The 18654-nt window shown below is 39.5% G+C and overlaps 4 protein-coding genes across 6 annotated transcripts; 2 read left to right on the top strand and 2 right to left on the bottom strand.

The window, feature by feature from the left end:
* Positions 1 to 417: 417 nt before the first annotated feature.
* uqcrc2b (ubiquinol-cytochrome c reductase core protein 2b) lies at positions 418 to 7098 on the bottom strand. Its single transcript, XM_088439731.1, has 14 exons — positions 6970 to 7098; positions 6032 to 6118; positions 5676 to 5825; positions 4691 to 4755; positions 4546 to 4602; positions 4335 to 4459; positions 3150 to 3247; positions 3004 to 3061; positions 2817 to 2912; positions 1980 to 2179; positions 1794 to 1874; positions 1635 to 1711; positions 1392 to 1545; positions 418 to 718 (listed from the first exon to the last, which is right to left on the bottom strand). The coding sequence occupies exons 1-14, from the start codon at positions 7000 to 7002 to the stop codon at positions 635 to 637; spliced, it is 1365 nt and encodes a 454-aa protein (XP_088295857.1). The 5' UTR covers positions 7003 to 7098; the 3' UTR covers positions 418 to 634.
* A 946-nt stretch (positions 7099 to 8044) lies between these two features.
* On the top strand, positions 8045 to 9153 carry snu13b (SNU13 homolog, small nuclear ribonucleoprotein b (U4/U6.U5)). The gene is made up of 3 exons (XM_088439152.1): positions 8045 to 8237; positions 8414 to 8534; positions 8635 to 9153. Exons 1-3 carry the CDS (start codon positions 8235 to 8237, stop codon positions 8895 to 8897), a joined length of 387 nt encoding a protein of 128 aa, XP_088295278.1. The 5' UTR covers positions 8045 to 8234; the 3' UTR covers positions 8898 to 9153.
* Positions 9154 to 9965: 812 nt separating this feature from the next.
* crym (crystallin, mu) lies at positions 9966 to 13954 on the top strand. Its single transcript, XM_088438176.1, has 8 exons — positions 9966 to 10191; positions 10814 to 10964; positions 11032 to 11094; positions 11159 to 11260; positions 12353 to 12536; positions 12609 to 12730; positions 12790 to 12874; positions 13045 to 13954. Exons 1-8 carry the CDS (start codon positions 10025 to 10027, stop codon positions 13116 to 13118), a joined length of 948 nt encoding a protein of 315 aa, XP_088294302.1. The 5' UTR covers positions 9966 to 10024; the 3' UTR covers positions 13119 to 13954.
* On the bottom strand, positions 13293 to 17959 carry LOC148409611 (ras-related C3 botulinum toxin substrate 1). 3 transcript variants are annotated; one of them, XM_088438178.1, is made up of 8 exons: positions 17793 to 17959; positions 17608 to 17708; positions 15899 to 15970; positions 15699 to 15816; positions 14847 to 14909; positions 14590 to 14749; positions 13986 to 14118; positions 13293 to 13785 (listed from the first exon to the last, which is right to left on the bottom strand). In XM_088438178.1, the coding sequence occupies exons 2-7, from the start codon at positions 17640 to 17642 to the stop codon at positions 13988 to 13990; spliced, it is 579 nt and encodes a 192-aa protein (XP_088294304.1). In that variant the 5' UTR covers positions 17643 to 17708; positions 17793 to 17959; the 3' UTR covers positions 13293 to 13785; positions 13986 to 13987. The 3 variants fall into 3 exon arrangements, with proteins under 3 accessions (XP_088294304.1, XP_088294305.1, XP_088294303.1); XM_088438179.1 differs by having other exon boundaries at positions 13969 to 14118; positions 17608 to 17944; XM_088438177.1 differs by having other exon boundaries at positions 17608 to 17942.
* Between the last annotated feature and the right edge of the window lie 695 nt (positions 17960 to 18654).

Genomic DNA, 18654 nt, shown 5'->3' with positions numbered 1-18654 from the left:
CGCGTCTGTCATCGGGAAATCTCGCGAGAGGATACGAGAGGAGGCGCCCCGTGGTTACTTCAGGCACCTCCAGGATTTTAGTCGATATTTAACAAATACATTTTTTAAAATAAATATACACACTGAAAAAAAAGACAACTGTTTCGATAATGTGTATTTCTAAGGTGGCAAACAAACTCGTATTTAAGATACGTGTACGAAAATAAATCGTAAAAACGTACACATTTTGTACTTTTTAATGAGCTATTGCTTTCACTCAAGGAAAATATGCGTCAATTTTGGCACTTAAATAGGCCAAAAAAAACAATCATTACTCATTTCATTGATTTGTCAGTTATTTAGCTTTTGTAATACCTTGTATATATTATAATAAAACCTTAGATTATGCTTGCTTCTGTATGACAAACCACAACTCTGTCAGGTAGATAGAATTTATTTGTTATTTTACATGAGCTATCCATTGTACTGTATATGGGCAAATGAGCTGCAAATTATGTTTCGATGACCCCAAAACAAATCTTACATTTATAAACACCCACAGAACGTACAGCACGGAAACGGTGTCTTTCTGTTACAGTGGAGGAAACAATTTCTGAGGTGAACCGACAAGGTGAGGAGGAGGAGGAGGCAGTTTTTAGATTTCGTCGACGAAGGGGGTTTTAATGAGCTTCCCGCTGGACGCCATGGTCTTCTTGCCGGACACAAACTTTTTGGCGGCCTGGAATTCAATGCAAAAATGAGGATTGTTAAAATTGGAAAATTAACTGGTAGAATAAGCAACACACAGAATGATTCTCACCCAAAACTTTGCTTTTCAAAAATATGTTCTTTTAGCCTCCACTGGTCTAAACAAGGCATTTTGATTACTATTGCAAAATATTGATTGAGCAGCAAAATCCAATCTTTTTTATTCCATTTTAGGGAGTAGCAACGTCATCACTTTCTGTCAAATGATGTAACATCACAGTTGCTAGGGATCAGAAAATAACCAATCAACTGTTTTCTGATTTTGATCATGTGACATTCCCAAACTGTGCTGTGATTGGTTGGTACCTGAGCAACTGACATCATTTTTAGTTGACAGCTCGTGTCCACCACGCTAAAATGGATAATTTTGCTGTTTAATTTCTAATCCAGAACACACAATATTCATCTGACTAATGTACACATTTTTGTGAAGAAAAATACTGGGTTGACTTCCCCTTAAAGGCGGTGTACATTCAGCTAATTTTACCTCTAAAACAGCATTACAGCGCACAGGCGTATCAATATTTGGACCAGTGTGAAAAAATTGGGTGCAATCAGGATGCAAACATAGCAAATATTTCTTGAATGGTTGTAAAACCTCCAAGTGACCTGAGCAAAAATACACCTGTAAACTAGGTCCTTACGTTTGCCAGGTCGGTTAAGGAGACATTGTCGATATTTTTGGCGAGTTCTTCCGGGGAGTTGTAGGCGCCGCTAGCTAGCGCCTGAGTGCCGATAGCCTCCAGCAGACCTTCGGAAGTCTCCACAGACATCAGTAAGTGAGACTTCAGCGACACCCTTTGCAAAAAAATTAAATAAATAAATAGTGGCGCTCATTAGGAGAACATTTTTTGGAGATGAATTCTATTATTCCCAAGATTTCTTACTTGGCCTGAGTGAGGTCAGCAGCTGTGACTCCGCCGTCAGCGACAGCTTTCACCTCGGCAAGGGCGGCCTTGATGACCTGCGGGCCGCGCGCAAACATAACGTTACTTCTCATATTTGGGGCTGCCCTGCTGGAGATTGTGCCGATCAACGCAACTCACAGCGTCGGTGGATCCGGCTTGGGAAATGGTGCAGATTCCAAACAGCCCCGAGTCAGAGTAGCCAGCGTTGAAAGCACTTACCTGTCAAGATAAAGAAAATCAATTAAAAACAGAAATGAGATATGTGCGGGAGAAAAAAAAAAAACACCCCAAGGCCATTATGTGCGCTATCAGGAAACATCTCACATCAAAGGGGTCTGCAGTTGCCTTGGCAACACCCTGCACCAACTTGTTAGTTGGACTGGAGCCCCTCTTGATGCAAGGACCAGCTCCCAGCAGGTGCTGCAGAACGCTGAAGGCCAAGGCCTCACCGGTGCCCGACGCGGCCGACTCGCTCACGACGGCCGAGTGGACCAGGTTGCTGGTGCTTGGCAGGCGGACCTCACCTGAAGAGGACATTGTGGAATCTTTACTGACCCAAAATACCCCAAAAATAGATTTTTATTATCTTCCCTCACGGTTAATGGGTGACCAGAACCCCCTCAGATGGACATTGTGTGGAAATAAATCAAGTTTGGCTAACTTCTATTTGCAGCTAACTTCTATGCACAATTGCAGTATTTTGCCACAGGGTTTTTAGAAAGTTTGAAACAGCTACTTAAAGTGTCTACTATAAACATGTCAGGCAACTTCTTCTTTTTTTTGTGAGTCAGATTCTAAATTTAGGATACAAACCAAACATGGTCATTTTAAAAATCACTAACATAGAATGCATAAATTAAGGCAGCAATTCACAAATGGGAAAGCCCTTGAAGGTTTGTGAAGGAATACATTTAATTGAATTATTTTTATTATTTTGAAGAAGAGAACCAACGTTGCTCATCTAAAAGTTACCAAAACAAAAAGCTAGAGCTGATTGATTTTGAAAAATAATAGTATTAGCTAGCATAGTAGCCTAAATAAGTAGCGCACAAACTGATGTGACGTCACACATGGACAAAAACAAAAAAACATTCACCCTTGTGAATGATTAGTAAAGTTCCATAGCGCGTAAAGATCACGGTGCCTAAACGGGTCTCTTACCTCCACGATACCGCGCTTGGGTAATTGATGCTCCGGCGCCACTTCGGATGTTAAGGAACTGCTCGCCTACTTGCTTCAAAACGCCATGATCCACCCCTGTACAAGACAAAATAAAGATTTGAGTTCCTTTGTTTGGATTCATTTCTAATTCTAAGAGTACTGGACATGAACCTCTAGAAATCCTTACCGAGTCCGACAAGAGCCATTCGTGCACTTGTGAAATGATTTTGGACAAATTGGTGCAGCTGGGAATATGAAATAAAAAGAGCAACAATCAAAGTTTGAAATTAGACTTGACGCTATCTGGAACTGGACGAGAACTAAAATACTCACATGTTCAGAGAGGACATTTCCCACCATGTAGTCAGGACAGTAAAGGGAGTTGCATAGCGCGTTCTTGTAAGCAGCATCGTGGAGACTTTCAAGAAGGGCTAGGGGCAAAATGACAGACAGGAAGTTTCTGTGTGTGTGTGTGTGTGTGTGTGTGGTCCTGTACGAGTATACTTGTGCAAATAGTAGAGGGTAAGGGAAGGGTAAGGTTACGCAATGATTTCTGATGGTTAAGGCTAGGGGCAGTGGTTCTCAACCTATTTTCAGTGATGTACCCCCTGTGAAATATGTTTTCAGACCCTTAACCGGTTCAAAGCATTTTGGGGTTTAAAAAAAAAAAAAAAGGAGACTTAAAGTCTGCCATCAGTGTCTGATTTGGTCTACTTCAGAACCGTTCAAACATTATTTGTATTGGTCCACCAAAAAAAGTCAACACAAAGTGTCCAGTTATGTATCATAGAAGAGATCTGTTATCAAAAAGAAATAACTTAATAATTAATCAATATTTCTCCACAAAAAACAAACAAGATAAAGTGTCAGACCTGTTCTCATAAAGAAATTATTGTAAATAAATATTTGTCCACAGAAAAATATTCATTTTAAAGTGTCCTCATTCGGGATCCTAGTAGTGATGTGTTCACAAAAATAAACCATTTACTTGACAGGTAACGAGAGGTGGCACGTGACCAAGTTGGGTTGAACCATTCTTGTAGAGGAGAGAATCTGAGTTTTTTACATAATTAAATTGAATAACCTACTGAACAAAAAATTTGTTTTATGAACTTCTCCTTTCCTGAAACATTTAATTAATTCAATAATTATTTTTAGAGGAGTTCTGCATTTTTGTTATTCTGCAGTTTGTTGTTTTATCTAAACTCTAGAGTACTCCCTGGAGTTCCTTCAAGTACCCCCGGGGAGAAAATAAGGGACAGGAAGTTTGTGTGTGTGTGTGTGTGTGTGTGTGCGTGTGTGTGTGCGTGTTCTTGTACGAGTGTACTTGTGAGAATCAATTTGAGTTTTCTACCAAAATAGTGAGGACATTTTGGAGAAGTGAGGAGGACATTTAGGGTTGAATTGGGTTAGGATTTTGGTTAATGTTAGGAGCAAGGGAATACGTTATGTCAATGGATGTCCTCCTAGGTATAAGCGTACAACCGACTGCGTGTGCGTTGCCGCGGACACACTAACCTATCTGAGTATTCTGTTCCGCTTGAGCCTTGTCAACCTTGACCCTGGGTGTGAGATCGGAAACCTCCCAAGGTCGGAACTCTTGCGCCGTTGTCACGTTGATCAGATACTCCATCACTGTATCACTATTGAACAGTGATATGACATTTTTAATAAATGCTCCAATTTGCGATCAATTTGTTAAAAAAAAAAAAGATCGGTCGGCGCTTACATGTCATCTCGCAAGCAGTCAACAGTGTAGACCATGTTCTCTCTGGATGATACTGCACTGCAGACACCAAATAAATAAATAAATAAATAAATAAATAAATAAATAAATAAATAAATAAATGTGTTTCCTATTCAGGGCAACTGACCTCAGTTTACCTCCTACGGCTTCGATACCACGGCATATCTTGAAAGCTGAAGCTCCTTTTGTAGTCTGGAAAAGTAAAAATAGTTCCTCCCTTTAAAAATTTAGGCTTAAAAGAAATCTCACTGAGTCAAAATCTTAGTTAAAATAAATGCTTGTGCATTTTATCTTTTCTACTTAGCATACAGATCAGAAACAGTATGTTAAGCCAATCATAGCAACAATTGTTAAGGCAAATTTCTAAATAAACCTTAATTTAATAAATAATGTTTTTTAAAGGTATTATGTGGTCACACAAAAAAGTTAGCAAATGGATTACAGACAAACTATTAACTTTTTACAGCTAAAAATGGCGATATAAATTTACAATCACTTTTAGCAAGGTATGTCCAAATTATGAATAGCAATTTAAATGTTTCACTGTTTTTTTTCTATCATTAAAAACATAATTGTCTAGAATGATTGCAGAAAATTAACATTTAATTTTCTGATTGTATTGGCTAGCCCTACACTAATTTTTATATATTATTGTAAGTGTTTACCAGTGGCTTGGGCTCTGTTATAGCTGCACCTATAATAAATTAGCCGCTAGCTAGCAGAGCTCAAGTGCTCCGTAAAGGCTGGCGTAATAGACATAAACGATAACAAACCATGCAGACTCAAATGTGACATTTTAGCTGGCAATTTTGTCTGAGAGAAAAAAAATTATGGGGAAAGATTTTTCAAAAACTTATGTTTCTAAAAAGACAAATACTCTGAAGCTAAGCAATGTTTATAAAATGTCATCATTAATAATGAATTGGAAACGAGTTATTCGGTCTTCCGTGTTTCTAATGTTTTTTTTTTTTACAAGGCAAAAACATTTGAATACTTAATATTCAATTTGAATTTTCTGTAGGATAAACAAATACCAAACTACTGGAAGGCTGCAGCCTTATTAAAACTGAAATTCTAGCCCAATGACAGCTGATTAAAGGGATGCACCATACCAGGTTGGCGGCCAATCGGAGGACATGGGTCACGCCCTGGTTGTCAAGGGTCTCATAACGACTGCCGGCCTTAACAAATACGCCAATCTTGGATGCCGGTGAATAGTTTTCCAGGGAGGCGATCACCAGTCCACTGGGCAGTCGGGTCACCTGGAAGGGGACACAAAAGAACGATCGTCAGATCATTTCTATCATGAAGGATAAAACTGAGTCTTGCGAATACAGATTTTAGCTGACTCCCCAAAACACACACACTAGGAAAGCGCTTGAGGACAGCCAGGGCCATAACAAGAGTACATAGAAGATCTCTGTGGAGAAAAAAAAGTTAACAAATTAAAACATGAACAACAACTGACCTGCACATTTTGCGGCTGAAGTTTAATGTTTTCGGCAGACTTGCTGCTTTCCACCTTTCGGGCAGCCTGCGCCGCATAAAGCCTGGTCTGCAAAAAGACGAAATGGGAGTTGAGATGATAGTAAAAGCTACACAATATACATATCCTCAAACATTACTCATTGAAGATGCTCTCCATCTAGTTACTGTAGAACGATTGCTCAACTGGATCATGGGTAAAAGGCGGGGTATGCTCAATCAAATAGAGACAAATTCTGAACCTCACATTCTATAGTAAAGATAATTTGGTATTTAACTCATGTGACCTCAACATGTTATTGAAATGTGGAAGAAAGAATTAGTGGAGAAAATGCAAACCTCACACATTGAAGGTTGAAGCCAGAACCTCATAAATATGCAGACAGACGCGCTGATTAAGATGTCCACCATGCTCTATTTTTTTTTAATTAATATTATTTAGAATGAGAACCAATTAAGGTAGGGCCTAATAGTAGCAACATAGCACCTCGGACGAAGTCGCATGCATCACTGAGCAACATGTAACAGCATTTAGGTACATAAAATTAAAATGAGATAGACGATCTTACACCTTGAACTAATATTTAAATTGCGGACAAATTAAACTGATAGGAAGCCATCTAAACAGGAAGTTTACCTTCACCAACTCTATTCTCTGAGGCTGTGTGATGTCTTTTTTAATTCATCTACGGTGTAAAATACATTAGATTATTACTGTAGGTTATATTTAAGCTATATTGTGGACATAATAAGAGAGACGGACGGGCTTTCTGAGACTCAGGTGACAAGTCTCTTCTCCCTTAGCTTATCGGGACGTGACCCGGGTGTTTAATCGCCAAACAAATGTCAGAAACAGACCGCGACAGAGTGAGAAACTGTTCTGATTAAGTTACGGTGGATCGTTGAAGTCGTAGTTTTTACCGATAGTTGGGTGAGTCCCCGAATCCCCTTCATCTTCGCTCGATCTCTCCTTCAAGCCAGGACGACACGCAATATGGCGGCGTCAAAGTGCCCTACTGAGCTCCATTGCTTCTTCGCGATGTTGCGTAAACTCACTACTGCCCTCTACTGGTAAGGAGCGTGATTATGTGATGCGCAACAAAAATAATGGCAATACATTCCACAATAATAATAATAATAACAAAAGATTTCAACAAACGAAGCACTAAGTGGGAGAATGAATATACTTTACTCAACATAATAGGTGAATAAGGAAACTTTTTGTTGACTGTAATGTTGCCGTTTTTTAATTTTTTATGGATATTAACAAAACGACATAATCAGTGTGCAAAATTAAATTAAACCACAATAACAACGTTACTAATGTAGAAAATTCAACTGAATAGCATAGAATTCCTTTATCGTCATTGTACACATGTATAACAACTTAAAATGTACAAGTATAAAAGCATAATGTCAAGCAAATTGTTAAAATTGGGATTTAATCGAAAAATAGAAAAGAGTACCTCTGTTTATTCATCCATCCTGTAAACCAGTGGTTCTCAAATGGGGATTCGTGTGCGTAATACGTAAGGCATATCTTGGGGTGTGCGAGATTCTAACAGGTTTTTGTAGGTATCACAAAGTGCAACCGGAATTTCATGTGTTTTCTTTTCAAATAACGAGCAGTTTGTAAAATGAAGAGACTTGTCACTAAATCGTGTTTTGGCTATTTCTTCACAAAACATTGTATGCCGTTATTTTCAGGTTTTATACGGATGCGCAATGACACCGGTGACTTAATTTTCAGCCAGAGGTGCCAGAAAGAAAACACGATTTTACGCGATATATCTTCTGGTGTTGCTGAATAAACTAGAGTTTGAGACTTTTATGGAATTAAGCGATCAATGAGAGATTGTCAGGAATTTTTGATGACTCAAGAATTAACCATAGCAGTTCCATTCCAGGTCGGTAGATGATGTAAGTAACACTGCCGTTAAACAACGAGGGAGTACCCAAAGAAGAAAAACTATTTCCGTTTTCCGTGATAATCGCTACTGCGCATGTGCAGCAGCCTACACGTGAAGCTAACGTTGAGTTCACGACAAGTAGCAACAATTGTTCATTCCCTGGCGGTGAAACTAAACGATAAACCTTTTGATTTTGTGTTACTCGATCCCCAGCAAAAGTGAGATATTCCTCCGTGAAGCATTTCGCCGAGAGGGACGAAATTCTAAGTTTTCACAATGGTGAGTGATTTGCAGAATTGACCCAACAAGTTGTTAGCATGTGCTAAATATTAGCCTGAAACCAGCTAAGGGGCGCTCGACTTGATTATCACTGCAGTACTTTTTATGCGTTTGGATTCGTCTCAACTTCTTTTTTTTAACCCTTTAAACTAAACGCGTGTTTTTTGGGGATGCAGACTGAAGCCCCAGCAAACCCGAAGGCCTACCCGTTGGCCGACGCCACGCTCACCAAAACCATCCTGGATTTGGTGCAGCAAGCCTCCAACTACAAGCAGCTGAGAAAGGGGGCCAATGAAGGTGAAGGTTTCCCATGCTTATTTGAAAGTATTTTATCCTAAGGTTTCTGACGTTGCCTCACAAAAACTCTTCACTAAAAACATACCGTTTCTCCCCTCAGCCACAAAAACCTTAAACAGAGGAATAGCGGAATTCATCGTCATGGCCGCTGACGCCGAACCACTGGAGATCATCCTCCACCTTCCGTTGCTCTGCGAGGACAAGAATGTCCCGTATGTGTTTGTCCGTTCCAAACAGGCTCTGGGTCGCGCCTGCGGCGTGTCCAGACCGGTCATCGCCACCTCGGTCACCATCAAGGAGGGCTCTCAGCTCAAACCCCAGATCCAGACGGTTCAAATGGCTATCGAGAGACTGCTTGTATAATTGTTTTGGTGATGCACTGTTCATACAGGAAAATTCCAAAGCAACTTTTACGTCATTGTTTTGAAACGCGAGACAAAATACTTTTAATTTTTCGGTAGGACCACTTCTACTTTACTGTTTGTCATGACAATGCCTCGTTTATAGTAAAACTTTTCTTTTTAACATTTACTCTTTGTTTTAATTGTGTTCACCACATGCAGTACATAAGCAAATGTATTGATTGTGAAACATTTTGAAATTAAAAAGAAAAACACTGGCTACCTTTCTACATAGTAGTGTATTGAAGATAATGAGAATTCTCTATTTTATCCTGAAACGTTTTTATACAAAGTCTACATAGAAAATATTGATTTGCCGTGCAAACATTTGTGAAACTACATATGAAAATATTTTGGGTCCAGGACAAAATTTTTCCAAAAAACAATTGCATGCTGATTTTTCCTTCAAGAAAAGTGAAAATTACTTTTTTTTTTTTTTTAAACAGTGGGGTCTGTGGAAATAACTAGTTATGAGTTGATTTTTTTTTATATTCAATTGCAAATGTATTCATGACTTCAACAATCAATCCCCCCAGTTATTTTTTAAAATGTGATAGTTTTGTCAAATTGACCCACGTAAGTCACTAAATATTTGACAGCAACGTGTTTCGGGGAAATTGACCCAGTTTGCTCTGAGGAGGTGAGCAATTTTGAAATTATTGTATTATGTAAACTCAGTATTGTAGAGAAGTAGCAAACATACTTGACAAATACAGGAAATATGTTTGTGACCAAAAAGGGCAATTATGTTGGGCTTAAATGAAAAATGTCCTTTACTAAAAGGGGTCCTTTTGAGAACCCGTTTTAACCAATGTTGTGTTTTATATGCTGCAGAAACACTTAGATTTCATTGGAAATTTAGGATTATTTTTGATTCTAGTAGAATAAAACAACCTCATGGGAATTTTTGATTTTGATATTGTTCCTCTCCCCTCTAAAAAAAAAAAAAAACGCCATCTGAAAAACCTCGATCCACGTGGTGACCCCGCCCCCTTCTCCACCAATTATTTGAAAGGGGCTTTCGCTTCTTTTCAAGTTGAACCACGACAGCAAAAACTCATCAACTCCGCAAGCAGGCGTCGTGCAGCCATGTCCGAACTACCAGCTCTCATTTCGGAACAGCAAGTTTCTCTTCTGTTACACTACAAGGACCTCATCCCTCGTCTGGAGGAAGCTTTAGCAAAATTTTCTCGAAGGGACATTTCGGAGGTGATCCAACCTGTGAGGTTAACTTTGCCTCTGCAGAAATTTAACGGGTGGGTTGTTAGCATGCTCTGTTTGACTTTTTTTTCGCAGTCGAGCCACGTTTAAAGGTACCTTTTCGCTGTTTAATCATTCGCGAGCTAATCAACAGTAAACCCCCTTTCATCGCGGGCGATACGTTCAAGAACAACCCGCGAATGCCATGCGGTTCCACTATTTATAGAAATGGGCGACTTGGACATACAACACACCCTCCACCCACTGAAAAATTCAGATTTGATGCATTCAGTCTTTTTTTCACTTTAAAATAGAAAAAAAAAGATTGAAAGAATCCCTTAAAGGCAAAGCTAACTTAAAACATATACATTTTTACGATATGTTCAATGCATCCCCACTAGTCTAAACGCTAACCTCTGATTAGAAAAGTGGCAAGAAAGACCAGTATTTGTTGACCTCGCAGCAGCCATTTTGCCATTTGCAGTCAACTGTAAATGACAACAGTTGCTCAGTGCTTCGGTAACAACCGATCAAAGCTCACCTGTTTTATGTGTGGTTTTGTTACCTTTACAAGCTGATTCTTGATTGGTTGTTCCCTGATCAACTGCGACCTCATTTTCAGTTGACAACAAGAGGCAAAATCATAATCATAAAGTTGTGCATGCCCTCTTTAAACAGATACATGTGTTTTATGCCGAGCTACATGGAAAACAACGGAATCTTGTGCACAAAGTTTGTGGCCGTCTACGATCGTGAGAAAGGTTGCAAACTTCCCAGTATTCAAGCCACGCTGGTGTTGTTGGATCCCGAGAATGGAAGCATGAAGGCCGTAAGTAGCATTCGGGCACGTATGACGCCAAACGTCAACAATTTTTAACAGTCGCGACGTTGCGTAGGTGATGGATGGAAACGTCATCACACGCATGAGGACAGCCGCCGTCTCGGCCATCTCCGCTAAGGTTTGCTCTCCCCGATTCATGTTTGCCTTTCAAACCAGCCGCTAAAAATGTTGTTTTTGCGCAGTTTCTGATGCCTGCCCAAGCAGACGTGCTGGCCATCTTGGGAACGGGAAACCAAGCCCTCAGCCATTACAGTGTCTTCACTGAGATCTTTTCATTTAAAGAGGTATAAAAAAACTGTTTATCATACAATGAAACTGGAAACCGGTTATGTAATTTTCAAATGAATGTTCCACCTGCATTGTTTACCAGCTCATCAAATATTTACACATGCTCATAACTGAATAAAGTTTGATCTGCCAGGGAATGTTTGAGCAAGTTAGGGTAGCAAGTATTGAACACGGAATCACCTAAAATACCGGTACGTACTATTAGTAGAATGATAATAATCATGAAACTTTTTCTTGATTACATTTTAGTACAAGGATGATGACAATCCGTTATGAAGTAAAAACCTTCCTCTGTTAGAAGTTTACGGTTCATGGATGTGTTTAGTTTTTTCTATTTTTGTAGTTAATATAGTTATTTGGTTCTGTGCTCCATTTATTTCGGGTGTAATTCCACTGTTGATTACTAGATGGCGGCAGACTATTGTTAAAGACTCTAACGTTGGGCTGCAACTAACAATTATTTTGTGAATTTCAGTTTTATTAATTGATCGATTAGATAACAAAGTTTAAATTTCACCCATTTATTAACTTTGTATTGTAGCAGTGCAAAAACAAATGTTCTGTGAATTGTTTGGTCCGTAATGTCCCAAAACTGGCAAACAGTTGATCATTGTTTTCAAAGCAGTCAAAGCAGATTTTTTGCATTTTGTTTTGATTAAACACAGTCTGCTTTCAGAGGACAAAAAAATGAGCGTTTGTCCAGAATGAAATTTTTGGTCTCTAAACAATTACCAGACTCAAGTATCAATTGATTTGGTGATCAAATCATTGTTGATTAATCATTGCACCTTTAATTCCAAGATAAGCCTAAAGTTGATTTGATTGATGAATGTACATTTTTTAAAATCCTGTTTTTTAAGCCTAAACAAGGATGATCAAAGAATGTTGTTGGTTTGGGGAAAACAAGGTGTTTTTATGTTTTAAATTTGTATTACTTTAATGTTTAAAAGAGTGGCGATCGGATGATTGTAGTTAAAACAAGCCCAAATTTAAGTTTGTGCACCATGGGGTCAAGTCAAGGTGGAGTGTTTTTTGTTGTTTTTTTTTCCAATAAAAATGTCTACCTTAAGCTGGAATCTTGATGAAAGGTGCGAGTGTGGGGCCACAGGAAAGAAGGGATGGACAGGTTCCGGAGCTCCGTCAGCGGTCCAGTTACCCTCTGCGACTCGGCGGAGGCGGCAGTGACGGGAGCTGACGTCATAGTGACGGTCACCTCAAGTTCAGAACCGGTGCTCTTCGGACAGTGGGTCAAACCGGGAGCCCACGTGGCAGGTGAGCATGTTTATTTTTTCGTCTTGTCAACCATAAGTATAAAATAAAATCAAAAAAATACCGGGCGGGCAGCGGTGGGAGCATGCAGGTCAGACTGGCGGGAGCTGGATGACGTTCTGATGAAGGAGGCGACGGTGTACGTTGATAGCAGGGAGGGAGCCTTGCTCGAGTCTGGTGACATCATCCAATCCGGGGTCAGTCGACCATTTCAGCCCGAAATGAATTTTGTTGGGTGAAGTCCTCATTTTTTCAGGTGGAAGTGTTCGCTGAGCTCGGAGAAGTCATCGGTGGAACAAAACCTGCATTTCGAGAGAAGACAACACTGTTCAAATCTCTTGGTGAGCAATACCCGTAGTTCCCACGTGAACTCATTCAATGCCGAAGACGTATTTATACGTCTTTGCAGTCCACTCGTTTAATCACATACAGTAATTGCATTTCGTATTTACTTCCTATATTCATTCAAAAGTAGTTTTGACTTACTTTTTTGGGGGGGAGGGGTTTACAGGAATGGCGGTTGAAGATGCGGTGAGTGCCAAGCTGGTGTTTGACCAATGGAAATCAACATTCAAGCAATCATGAACTTACCTTCAAATTTACTGAGCATCCATTTTTTGCTAGCATTTGTCATTCGGGGGGGGGGGGGGGTCTACGGTGAACTAGAGCAGATGCTGGCTGGGTGACATTAACACCAAGAACCGAGGAGTAAACGGGTGAAGCTTCAGTTTTTCAGATGATCCGAAACAAGCAAGCATATGATTTTTGATGACTTTATTTACTTATAAAACATGAAATTATATCACATTAGACAAGAGTGTAAATCCAAGCGTGCAGAGTCCAGACCTGATCAGCGCTCATTCAGGGGCATGGGGGGTACACTATACTGGTTACAAGATGACAATCATGTTGTAAATTAAACCACAACAGGCGAAATATCAAGAATTAAAAAAAAAAAAGAAAGAAAAAAAAGCTTGTGAAAAATTAAGGTTGGGAAAACTAATGTAAGGTGTTCATCTAATAAAAATCTCTCTTTTCAACCTTCCATTATCACTGGAAACACTGATTTCTTTAATCAACTTCCACATTTATCTTAAATCAGTCAGTAAACAATAGATCCTTCAATAACAATTCACAAGAGAAAACTTAAAGGAAAAATGACTTTAAAAACATTTTTGCGGCTGTCTGGAAGTGTAGGAAGTGTAGAACACAGTATTTTCATGTTGTCACGTCATGAAGGCCTCAGGAATTCCTGTATAAAGTAAAAATGTCTTCAAAATCTTACATGACTTACTTCGTAATCCCAACATTGAATAGAAAATTGACTTATGCAAGCGGCCAAATGCCCTTTTTTTTTTTTTTTTATAAGGACTTATAGTCAGATCTAACCAGAGCATTGACATAAAAAAAAAAAAAAAGAACCAGGGCACCAAACTCGTCAATCACTCCTACTTTTACAAAACGCTGCACTTCCTTCTCCTCTTCTTGGCGGGCGGTGGGCACAGGACTGCCCGGATGGCTTCGTCAAATACCGTTTTAAGGCCGCGCTGCGTCAAAGCTGAACACTCCAGATACTTTACGGCACCTGATGGAAAAGAATAAATTTAAACCCCCTATCCTTTTCATATGTGTCCACTATAGTGGACAAATATTTGTATTCTATATCTTTGGAACCATTCGAGCAGCACTACTATACAAGTGCGCTCAGTAAAGTACATCCTTGTATTTGCAATGGTATCTCGTGTTTGTGTGGGCTGCAATGAAGGCAAGGGATTTTTTTTTCCCCCCCCCAAAATGAATCAGCCAATAAATGGGCATCGCTTTAAAAAATAATCCTTAACCGCTGGAAAAAAATGTGGATTACAATGAACAATATCAGGTTTATTCATCTATTTTTTGTTTTTACAGGTGAGGCTTACCACTAAAAATAAAGGCACATGAACCATGAATTAACATGAAAAGTGTCCACTGATCTACTACAGAATTTTTGTAGATGAGATGAAAAAATTTAAATGGTGTAAAGGTTGTATGCAAAATGTACATGCATGTCACTGACTTATTTCTTTGGCCATGGCCAAGCCTTGCGGGTAGATGATGGGCGCAAGTTTCTTCTCCTTGAGCTTCTCGATAGTGTCCTTGTCGTCCCTCAGGTCGAGCTTGGTGCCCACCAGGATGATGGGGGTGTTGGGGCAGTGGTGTCTCACTTCGGGGTACCACTGGTGAGCAAAAACAGTGGACAATGAGCGGCCTCAAAGAAAACACAAAAAGCAATATGAAAAAAACACTATTAGAAAGGAGAGGCCATATTCTCACCTTAGCGCGGACATTTTCAAAAGAGGCAGGACTAACTAGTGAGAAGCAAATGAGGAACACATCCTAAAGGGAAAACAAAACAGCAATAAGACAAAAACTATAGATGTATTCATTTTAACTCATTCAATTCCAGGGATGTATTTTCACTTTTTTTAAGAGTCCTGACATTCAATCCCAGATAAGTATCGATTTAATAAGTAAGTATCTGGAAATTATTGTCCTTAATACTTATGTATCAACTGAATACTTGAGTATCTGGGATTGAATGTCTAGACTTTGAAAAAAGATAAAAATACATCCCTAGCATTGAATGAGTCAACACTTTGAGCATAGCTGGCGCTTCCGAGGAGCGTCATCATTAACTTTATTTTTTTTTTAATTTTTTTGAATCCCAAGGACGTATTTAAACGTCCTTGAAAGAGTTTAGCCATTCTATCCGAGGCGCTAATTGACAGTTTTCCCAAATTTTAGGGAAGACAACATTAACAATTTCAATGCAAGCAATTTGCCACCAAGTCCACTCTTGAGTAACATTCGTGAAATAATCAAATTTGATTGACGACATCCAAGTGTCAGCAATGTGACCACTTTTCCTGGGCATTGTAATCCTGCAGAAACTATGCGTTCGCTTAAGACCGCCTCCCACTTTCTGAGGCACAGACGCAGATTTGTAGTGAGGACAAAAGGCAGTAAACAAGAGCTCCTTTCACTCCCCCCAGCTGCCTTCCAGAATGTGTATAGGTACTATGGATACAAGGCTCCGAATTGCTGAGTAATCACACTCCCGTCTGGGCCCGACAATGACTCAGGGCGGCCGGTGGCTAGCTGGAGGCATTGCGGCATGCTACGTACGGTCTGCGGGTAGGACAGTGGCCTAAGTCGGTCGTAGTCTTCTTGTCCCGCAGTATCCCAGAGGCCGAGGTTCACCGGCTTACCATCCACCATTACGTTGGCTGAATAGTTGTCAAAGCTGAGAGCAGACATAAAAAAAATAATTTTAGGAAAAAAAAAAAAATCTGATTGTTGATTGTCTATGTTCTAGTGTGGCTTACACGGTGGGGATGTACTCTCCAGGGAATGCATTGGTAGTGTAGCTGATGAGTAGGCATGTTTTACCCACAGCCCTGGTAGGAGGAAAAAAAGCATTCAATAGATCAGTTGAACTCAGTGCTTTCCAATTATTTTGATCTACCATTCGACGCTGAAAAAATAATACATCAATAAATAATAAATGTAAATTGATTGAGAACAGTAACACAGGAGCGCCTATGGCTTTAGCAGTTTAACCTGAAGAAAAAGCTGATTTTTCTTCTATATCACATTAAAGGCTACAAGAAGCTAATTGTCAATGAGCCGTCCGTGTTTCTTTTCATATTTCTCCATGGTGTCAATTGAGAAAGTTTGAAAAAGTTGAAAACTTCTGACTTAAGACCTTGACAATGCAACACCTGGCGCCGTCGGTCTGCAATTGCATTTCACGCAGCAAAAGCCAAGTCTGTTCCCCGGGGATGCCAGATGGGGCGCGCCCCACTATTTTAGAAGGACTGAACCTGAAACTGAACCTGAACGCCACACTTAAGTTTTAACATGGATCCTTTTTTTTACATTTTTGCTTATGCTTGAAGAAAGGGATCATGCTGATATGCACATCTGTATTTCTACTCATCAACATATTCTGATACTTCACCACCAATACAATTTCAAAGCAGGATTAAGAAGCATGTCAAATGTGTGGAGATTGTTTAGAGTGAATATGGATGACAAATTTCAAGCTGGAAGCAAAATGAATGGTAATGGTGAGTGCCCGTATGCATGCACTTATTCAATTATACTGTTGCAGTTTAAGTAACTGATACTTGACACAATTGGATACACAAACACACAGGCATGTTGATTTTTTGGGACCTCAGCCCTTAATCATTTATTCTGTTACAATCCATTCTTCAGTAGAAGGAAGTGCAATTTGAAAGTTTTTTAAACGATAGTGTGCATTATAAATTAAATAAAACACTGTGATTTTGAATATTTAAGTGAAACTGAACGTTATCAAAACGTTATCAAGTACTACTGATAAAATGTCTCAGTATCCGTGGTTTCTTTTAAACATACTAGTTTTATGGAAGCTGATGCAAGGTAACCATCAGTATGCAAACAATCTTTCAAAATAATTCATCAAAGATGATTTGGAGTTAGAAAGCAAATCCCAGAAAAAGGACTTTTGAATGCAGTAATATTTACTGTAATAATTTAAAGTTTCGGTTTTGTTTTTTTTTGTACGCATGGACGTGGAATTAAACACAAGTTATTATAAGAATTCCCATTCAAGCTTGGCTGAGTTGACGCTATTGTTTAGTTGTCTCATTTATTTATTTTTTTTGTTTCCTGGAACAAATGATGGTGACGATTTTTCGGCCATATTGCCCAGCCCTGAAAAGTTATCCTGCGTCCAAAGGTTGCTAGATAACCGTGGTCGCTTTGTCCAAAAAATGCTCAAAGCAACACAAAAGACTGACTAACTTACTTATCATATAAAGATAAAAATATCCCATTGTAGTCGACTTAATACCGTGTCAAATTTGGATTTGTTATGCTAAGTGTGCCTGCTGAGCTATCTGGATCAACAGCTGTCGCTTCGGCGTGTTAGCCGCTAAATGGGTCATGAATAAATGGACGAAAAACAAGAACAAAAAGCGGCCGCAACTACGATCGTCGCTGTTACGGACGTCGGCAAATAGGTAGAAAAAATCAAAGTCAAACTCACCCGTCACCCACTACCACACACTTAATGGCCTGCATCAGGGAGCGTTCCTTGCTTAGCTTTGTTAGCTTAGCCGGCTAACGCCAATCGAAAATCAACAAGTCCTTAAAAAAAAAGTAAAGACGTGAACGTGACAGTGCTTGAATAGATAATCGTTGGAAATCGAAGATGTTGACACGGTAGCTTACACGGCAAAACGAGGTGGACAGACAGGCCAAAGTTGGACAAGGGAAGGCAACACCCAAGGAAGAAGAAAAAAAAAAAGCCCTGGAGTCGAGATTAAAGGGGAAAACAGCCACAGTTTGCGGGAGAGATGAAACCGGGGATGCCTGCAAGGCACATCCGGTCAAAGCGGGACAGCGAAATGCCGCCACCTGCTGTTACAAACTGGTACCGCAGCGTATGAGGTTTTGACAATTCTATTGGATGGTTTGTGTAAAATAAAACCAACATTTTATGCAAACCAAATGCAAGAGCGGAGTAAAAAAAAAAAGACATTTTGTTTTGACATTCATGCCGATGGAGATAACCATCCCCAATAAGCGTTGGTGGAAGAAGAAGCAGCGATGAGAGATTAAAAAGAAAGATAAAACGGCCTGTCAGCAGTCCATTACGGAGCTTGTAAAACACGACGGAAGATGTAAAAATGTCACACGATGCAGAGGGGAATAAATGGTTAGTGAGAATTCATACAAACTCCAAGCAAATACATATATTACAATCTAGCGCAGCGTTCAAGTCAAGAACATCAACATTTAAACTGTGTTTTGTACTGTAAGTCATGGTCCACAGGAAGTCTGCTGTCACCTGATTTAGGAAAACGTCAACATTTCAAATGAGAAATCAGAGAAGCAGTTCATGCCTGCAATCCATTTCCCCTCAGTCAATGAGCTCATGAAACAGATGGTTGAACCCAGCTGAGGGTTTTTTTTTATTTTTATTTTTTTGGTGTAGCACTTGTCTTTAGGTCCTGTATGAGCAATACAAGAGTAAGAGCTACTCAGAGCTAGGAGTTAGACAAATTAAAAAAAAATTGTTGTTGTAGACTAG

The sequence above is a fragment of the Hippichthys cyanospilos genome, chromosome 17 (assembly GCF_059441005.1).
Source record: "Hippichthys cyanospilos isolate Australia breed blue-spotted pipefish chromosome 17, RoL_Hcya_1.0, whole genome shotgun sequence".
In the NCBI taxonomy this organism is placed as follows: Eukaryota; Metazoa; Chordata; class Actinopteri; order Syngnathiformes; family Syngnathidae; genus Hippichthys; species Hippichthys cyanospilos.
Note: the sequence above shows the minus strand (reverse complement) of the source record. Positions and strands in the feature narration are given on the sequence as shown.

Coding starts and splice junctions, on each gene's coding strand:
- snu13b (XM_088439152.1), top strand. Junction 8,535..8,634: donor GAGAAAGGGGGCCAATGAAG/GTGAAGGTTTCC, acceptor TTCTCCCCTCAG/CCACAAAAACCTTAAACAGA.
- LOC148409611 (XM_088438178.1), bottom strand. CDS start 17,642: ATGCAGGCCATTAAGTGTGTGGTAGTGGGTGACGG. Junction 14,910..15,698: donor CACTGTCCTACCCGCAGACC/GTACGTAGCATG, acceptor TTTTCCCTTTAG/GATGTGTTCCTCATTTGCTT. Junction 14,750..14,846: donor TTGAAAATGTCCGCGCTAAG/GTGAGAATATGG, acceptor TTTGCTCACCAG/TGGTACCCCGAAGTGAGACA.
- crym (XM_088438176.1), top strand. CDS start 10,025: ATGTCCGAACTACCAGCTCTCATTTCGGAACAGCAAGTTTCTCTTCTG. Junction 10,192..10,813: donor CCTCTGCAGAAATTTAACGG/GTGGGTTGTTAG, acceptor CTCTTTAAACAG/ATACATGTGTTTTATGCCGA. Junction 11,261..12,352: donor AGATCTTTTCATTTAAAGAG/GTATAAAAAAAC, acceptor TCTTGATGAAAG/GTGCGAGTGTGGGGCCACAG.
- uqcrc2b (XM_088439731.1), bottom strand. CDS start 7,002: ATGAAGGGGATTCGGGGACTCACCCAACTATCG. Junction 4,460..4,545: donor GACTGCTTGCGAGATGACAT/GTAAGCGCCGAC, acceptor ACTGTTCAATAG/TGATACAGTGATGGAGTATC. Junction 1,712..1,793: donor AAGCCGGATCCACCGACGCT/GTGAGTTGCGTT, acceptor CGCGGCCCGCAG/GTCATCAAGGCCGCCCTTGC.